Source organism: Zalophus californianus, chromosome 16 (assembly GCF_009762305.2).
Source record: "Zalophus californianus isolate mZalCal1 chromosome 16, mZalCal1.pri.v2, whole genome shotgun sequence".
NCBI lineage: Eukaryota > Metazoa > Chordata > Mammalia > Carnivora > Otariidae > Zalophus > Zalophus californianus.
This window is the reverse complement of record NC_045610.1, coordinates 640,001-646,634: the sequence shown is the minus strand read 5'-3', so window position 1 is coordinate 646,634 and position 6,634 is coordinate 640,001. Positions and strand designations below refer to the sequence as shown.

The following is a 6,634-nucleotide window of genomic DNA, read 5'->3' as shown; positions in this document are numbered from 1 at the left end:
AGTTGCTCAGATGTGCGGGAATAAGGCCTCGTGCACAGTTTTCGGGAATAAATACTGGCCAGGCCTCTTTGGAAAGCACCTGGGGAGCATCTGTCCCAGGCTTAAGTACACACAGCCTTTCATCCAGCCCACCCTTCAGGAAAGTGCTCTCCCCACGTAGGTTCACGCAGATGTAAGGAGGGACACGTTTATTACAGTGTCAGGGAAACACTGGCAGGGACCCGGATGCCCGTCAGTAGGGGCTTGTTTCTGAGCTGGGCTCACGATGGAACACGGCGCAGCTTCCAAGAAGGCTGGGGCTTACTCCCGGCCACGCACCGGAGAGAGACCAAAAACACATGTCCACAAACAGGCTCGTGCAGAGAGCTTAACAGCTTTATTCACGATAGCCCCAAACTGGGACACCCCGAAGGTCAGACAAACCATGGCCTATTCACACCACAGAGCACCACTCCCCAACAATAACAAAGGAACGGAATATCAGAAGTGTTTTGTTCAGCAGATATGTCAGACGGGAACAAGTATGTGCATTAGGTTCCATTTGTATGAAGTTCAAGGAGCGAAAGGGGCCCGTGCCTCGGGGGAGGGACGGGGTATTGGAAAGGGAGGGAGAAGGGAACGGGGAGGGGGTGTCGCTTACAAGGTGCATGCAGGTGTCTAAAACTCTGAACGGTACCCTGAAGATCTGTGGAATTCGCCGAATTTCACGTTACCTCAATTTAAAAACAAAATCAGCTATTAAATGAAAAGATAGTCACAATTAATAGGTCCTGAAATGGAATGATCTCCAAATAAATTAAGGGGGGCGTGGAAACAAGGACAGACGCTACATGGGGATGCTCCCCCGTGTGCTGAAGGGGACGTGCGTCTACGGCCGAAGCTTATACATAGGGCATGTTTCTGGAAGGTCTTGGGAGACACTGTGGGCAGCTCCCTCCTGGGTGGGGGCGGCGGGAGGCCTCGAGGTCTGTGCCGGAGGGACACCTCTCAACCCTGTTTTGCACTATGGGGGTTTCTTGTATGGGTTTGATGTTAACTTCTTAAAGACAAAAACTAGCCAAGCTTTCCCGATTGGATAACAGCATTCTGAGACTGAATTCTGGTATTTCTCGACCCCTGAGGGCCGGAAGCAGGTGCCAACGGCGGCCAGCCAGGGGCAGCCTGCGTCTCCAAGGATGGATGTGGGCGTTCGGACAAGCAGACCAGGGACGCGAGAACCCGAGTCCTGAGTCCAGACATCGAGAGAAATAAAACTGAATATCCGAGTGCAAGGGTTTCAGACCCTGATGACAAGATTTCCATCGAAGGACGTGGAAACCCTTCCCGTGACGTGGAGGAGTGATCTTGGAGGAACCTTATTTGTTTTTATTTTTATAAAAATAAAGCTTCCCTGGCGATTTGGGAGACACAGCTTTTAAGAGGCTGTGGAACCAGAGGGAGGGAGCACGTTGAAGACGGGTTTCGGAGCCAAGAGGAGGGTTGTCATGTGTAGCTTTTAACCAGACAGTCCGCCTTTGGTCTTTATTTCTACGAGCAAGGACGTGCCCGTATTCATTCCGAGGACTGGACCTGCTGCTGAGCTCCTGCCCGGCTCGGGGCCCAGAGCAGACCTCCTGCTGTCCGTTAGTGGCCGGCGTGAGAGGCATGATGGGAGGAGGGACCCGCTGACTGGCCCTGCCGAGGAGGGAGCCTCAGATCTTTCCCTAAGCAAGGTCTCAGCCCTGCGGGATAGGGAAACACCCCAGTTCTGGGGTCGTGGATGAGCACCTCTGCAAGGCACGGGGCCCTGGTGGAGTCCTAAGTCGCTGGTGCCCAGTTCAGACAGCAGTCCTGGTCAGGATTGTGTGCTCAGCGCACCTCGGGCCCAGATGTCTGATCCAGGGGCTAAGAAGAGAGGACAGGGCTCTGGGGCAGAACCTCATTACAGAATGTAAGAGGCAAAATGTTGACGGGGAAGAGGTCTGAGAGGACTTCCAGCAAATGGCGAAGACCAGAGGGGGACCGAGTTAACAGACTCCAGGCCAAGCCCGCGGGGGGCGGGGGGCCGGGCTGCAGCAGCCCAGACAGGGGCCCCTTCCTGATGGAAACTGAGGCCCAGAGAGGAGCCTGGAGGGAGGGCAGCCCCTGAAAGGCTCAGAGTACAGACCCTGTTCGTCACCAACCCAACAGCACCCCCACTGTTTTCCTGCCAGAACCCAGACTTTGTGGTGGGTGCAAACCTCCCGGTTTAAGGAAAGGCAGGCCCATTCCCTGAGCCCAGGTGAGTCCTGATTGGTCTCCTATACACTGACGACGCTCGATGCTGGGATTAGCCTTTGTCAACGCCCGAGTGGGGCTGTTACACGTGGAGGGCAGGCTGCCGGCCTCCCGAGAAAGGGGAGGACGCAGCAGGCCCCGTCCCGCCCCTTCCTCCTGCCTGCAGTGCACACGCGTGTGTGCGGCATGCACGAGGCTCGGGTGTGGCCGTGAAGGCGCGGCCCCAGCAGCCGTGTCCCTCCGACTCCCTGTCCCGTCGACATTAAACGCCCGCCTGGTTCATGCTGCCGTCACCTGCAGCCAAACCCAGTCCTGATGGGCCCTAAACTCCAGAGCAGCTCCGGCTTCAGGAGAAGTTGTGCAGCATCAGACTGTGGTCAGAGTCCTCAGCCTGGGGGCCACTCTCCAGAAGCCCCCGGCCAGCTTGCTGCCAGCCGCGTGGAGCCCCACACCTCCCCCCCACTGCAGCCTGGTCACCCCGGATGGCCTTGGTGACCTCACTCATGACCCCTGGATGTGCGCCGACTGGCCGCACGGATCGCTCTCTTCTTCCCCACCACACGCACGGTGGCCCGCTCTGGGTCAGCCAGCGTCCTGGAGCTGGACCAGCAGGCAGCACAGGTCCCTGGGGCCTCCCTCAGTCGTCCACAGCAGGAGTGGCCCGGCTTGCCGTGGAGGGGACGGGCAGCCACCCTCGCGCTCTCTCCAGCTAGACGCCCCACGCTGTCCTGAGCCTGCCTCTGAGGAAGCAGCTCACGTGACACCGTTCCCTGAGCAGGCAGGCCGTGGGGCAGACGTGCTCACCGTTCCCTGCAGACTCCTGGGGGACCAAGGCCCTTAACGGCTAGATGAGGAGCAGTGGACGCGAAGGTGGAAGGTCCGGTTGGGGCCCTAACTGCCACTAACTTAATACACAACTTTGGACACATGACTGGGCCCCTTGGAGCCTCGGGGTCCTCGGGAACAACTGAGAGTGACAACTCTAGTCTGTCTCATGGGGCTGCCGCAAGGACCCAGGGAGAGAGCCGGCCGGAGAGCCAGGGACGGGAGGGGGGCGGCGAGGCCCCTGCCACGGCAGAAAGCTGGAGCCAGCACCCCTCCCTGTGGAAGACACACGGGGCCGTCAGGAACCATCCCACCGCAGGAGCTGGAGACACCCCGGTCCTCGAGGGGACGTCCCCATCCTCGAGGGCGTTTCCTTGAGTTCCCAACTTTCTCCTGCCCCGAACGACGCCGTCAACGAACCTAATACGCTCCTGTCCCCACTCCTCTCCCACAGAGAAAAGGAGGGTGGTGGGTGGGGGTGGGTGTCTGTCACATCTCTGTCGCAGGGTCCCCGTGGCCGCTCGGCAAGCGTTGCCCCGGCAACTTCAGATGCTCAGGGGCCACCGAGCACGGCTTGTCCTCAGCAATCTTGGCTGCCACCAGGCACGGCTGGAAAGGCCGCTCAGCAAAGGGGCACTCACACCCTGCCGTGCCCAGCTCTGACGGGCCCCTGCTCCCGGCTGGCAACAGCCGCGTCCACTCTGAGCCTGCAGGTGGGAGAGGACCCAGATACCCACTGGGGGCCCCAAAGGAGCCATCGCTGCCTGTACTTGGAGTGTGACCCCAGCTGCGTGGGGTGGCCGGAGAAGCCGAGCCGCCAGGGAGAAGCGGGTGTGCTGGAGGGCCCCGGCCAGGGGGTCCAAGCACACGTCAGCCCAGACAACAAAGGGGTGCGTGGGAGGACAGCAAGGGGTCCACCTGTCTGCTAAGACGGAGCAAGGTAAGCAGGGGAGCAGGTTAGCCAGCGGCGTGCTGTGGGCAGAGGCGGCCGGGAGTTCTCAGCCCAAATTCCTCATCCTTCGGGGGTGGCACTGTTCTCCCTGTGGTTCCAGGAGGCTCTGCTCTTAGTGGCAGGAAGCTGCCCAGGACCAGATATCGTGTCCCGGGGTGGGGTTGTCCCTTCAGGTAACAGGAGAGCCCGGAGGCAGCCCGAGGCGAGCTGCAGGAGGCCCACGTTCTCCTGCTTCCCAAGCTGGGATCTGATCCCCACCTCGATGACGCTGGGGCAAAGCGAGTGGACACCAGAGCCCAGCTTGGGGCCAGCTGGCAGCCTGCGTCCTGGTCCCTCTACAGCCTATACCTGTCCCAGAGGGATGGCAGTCCCCCCGGGAAGATCAGACGCCCCAGTGTCTCCGGAGGCTCCCTCCACTTCCGCCCAGCAGTTGCCCGTCCCCGGCTCTGAACCTGGGCCTGGGTGGGTCTCCGCGGGGGTGTGGGCATCACTGGATCACTTTGGGGAGTGAACCCCAAAACTCTGCTGCAAGGTGTGCTGGAAGGCTCAGGGGTCCTCAGGAGGGCGGGGTGGTGTGCGGCTGTCCCTAAGTCTCGATATTCGTCACGTTAGCCCAGTCAGGGAAATGATCCAAGTCAAATATGACCCGTCCCCAGGTGTTGACCGCCAGAAACACACAGAAGACTCCAATTATGTTCATCATGAGTCCTGTTTTCACCTGGGGGAAAAGCAGGGTCAGAGTCAGCACCCCCTGGGTGGGCCGGGCTGTCCGAACAAGGGCGACGGGACACTGGGAGCCCTGAAGACGCCCAGCAGAGACTCTGCAATAACTAAGCCTCTGTTTCTGGCTTCCCCTCCCCTCACAGGTGACGAGACACAGCAGAAGAGAGGGGGTCCTTCTTTGTCCGCATTGTTCCCAGGACGTCACCTGCTCCCAGGCAGTGGTTTCTCTCTCTCTCTCTCTCTCCCCCCCCCGACTGGTGTTACATTCTTGCTAGTTTGCAAAGCCCATCCTGGCCACATGGGACCCCGCCCTCACCCCTTCCAGGGGCTCGGCAAGGGCTCCCCAGGTGGGAGCTTCCGGAACCCACCTCTCAGCTCTGGGAGACAGAACGGTCTACGAAATTTGAGATCATTTCCAAAAAGAAGCAAAGCTGCATATAAATGCAGAGGAAGGGTACAGGACTGGACACATCGTATGACGTCACACGTCAGTAAGAAAGGGGGTGTCCGCCCCTCACGACAGAACGTCACAGCTGATGGAGCAATAGAAGCCTGCGTTACCATGTCAGACACCTTGAGGTGTCCGTAGGCAAACACGATGGCGTTAGGTGGGGTGGCCACAGGCAACATGAAGGCAAAGGACGCACTCAGTGTGCAGGGAAGCATGACGTACAGCGGGTTGAGGCCGATGGAGCGTGACTGGGGAGAAACACAGAACCGCAAGGTCACAGATGCCCAGGACAAAAGCTCCCGGGACGCTCTTCCTGAAAAGTGTCCCCCTAACGCCCTGGCTGCAGTCCCAGCCCCATGCCCTTTGTCCCATGACCCTTCTACTGTTTGCCATGGGCCTGGATAACAACTGTGCTGGACTCTCAGGGCTGACCTCAGAGCTCCCTCCCGGGGAGGCCTTTCTGAATCCCCTTGTTCATTCAGCATATATCTCTTGGCCACCAGCTGTGCCAGAGACCACGCTGGGCACTTAGACTGCACCGAACCTTGGGGTGTTCCCGCGGGCCCACCCCCTGCACCTGTCTGTCTGTCCTGCCCCAGACCTAGAAGGCCCACCTCTTCTTGCGTGTGGATGCACCTGTGCTTACACACACTGGGGATCGTTTTGCATATGGAATTTGGTATCCATCTTTTTTTACTCTACAGCCTAAAATTCAGCCACATCTAGCCGCCCCCAGCGCAGAGCAGACATTCACTAAATGTCCGTTGAATGAATGAATGATATAATTCACAATATGTTCTGACCTCTATCAAAATTCACAATCCATTGTGCAGATGTGCACGCACATGAGGACAGACGCATGCGTGACATTGTATCAGCAAAACACTCAGGAGACAGACTCCTCGATACGCCAACCCCCACAGAAGCAGGGGTCCACTAAAACATACAAACAACGGGGCGGCTCACGGCTGTGTCTGATCTGCTAACACGGGAAGATCCCTGATCGGTGGTTAGAGGAAAACAACATGAAGGTGCGAAACGGAACCATACAGTGATGCCATTTGTCTAAAAAGAATGCGTGTGTGCGTGTGTGTGTGTGTGCGTGTGTGTGTGTAATACTTCCAGAAAGATATACCTAACACATTAATAACAGAAGTTGTCCCTCGGCAGGAGGCTGGAGGGTCAGGGTCTGTGCACCCTCTGGGGCTAATGGACATTTTATGTATGATGTTTTGTGTGTATGACGTTTTCAACTTTAAATGCCCTTCAAAACTGTGATTTCCTCCCAATGCCTGATGGTATTATATCGTATGACTCTATCCCCTCCTGCTACGAAAACATGTTTGTAACAAACAGTTCTGTAATATAGGCTTGTGAGCACCCCTGATGATCTTCCTAAGATATGCCCCCAGACATGAAATTGCTGA

General features: G+C 57.9%; 1 protein-coding gene across 2 annotated transcripts in view; it reads right to left on the bottom strand.

Annotated features, from left to right (window-relative positions):
- Window positions 1–360: 360 nt before the first annotated feature.
- The window catches only part of SLC13A5 (solute carrier family 13 member 5), a 23,212-nt gene continuing 16,938 nt past the window's right edge, over window positions 361–6,634 (bottom strand). Inside the window, exons 11-12 of one of the 2 annotated variants that reach the window (XM_027567991.2) lie at window positions 5,318–5,455; window positions 361–4,751 (exon numbers count right to left, since the gene is read on the bottom strand). In XM_027567991.2, coding sequence (XP_027423792.1) covers window positions 4,620–4,751; window positions 5,318–5,455 — 270 coding nt within the window. In that variant the 3' untranslated portion in view covers window positions 361–4,619. The remainder of the gene's footprint in view (window positions 4,752–5,317; window positions 5,456–6,634) is intronic. The other variant, XM_027567992.1, reaches the window with a different exon arrangement.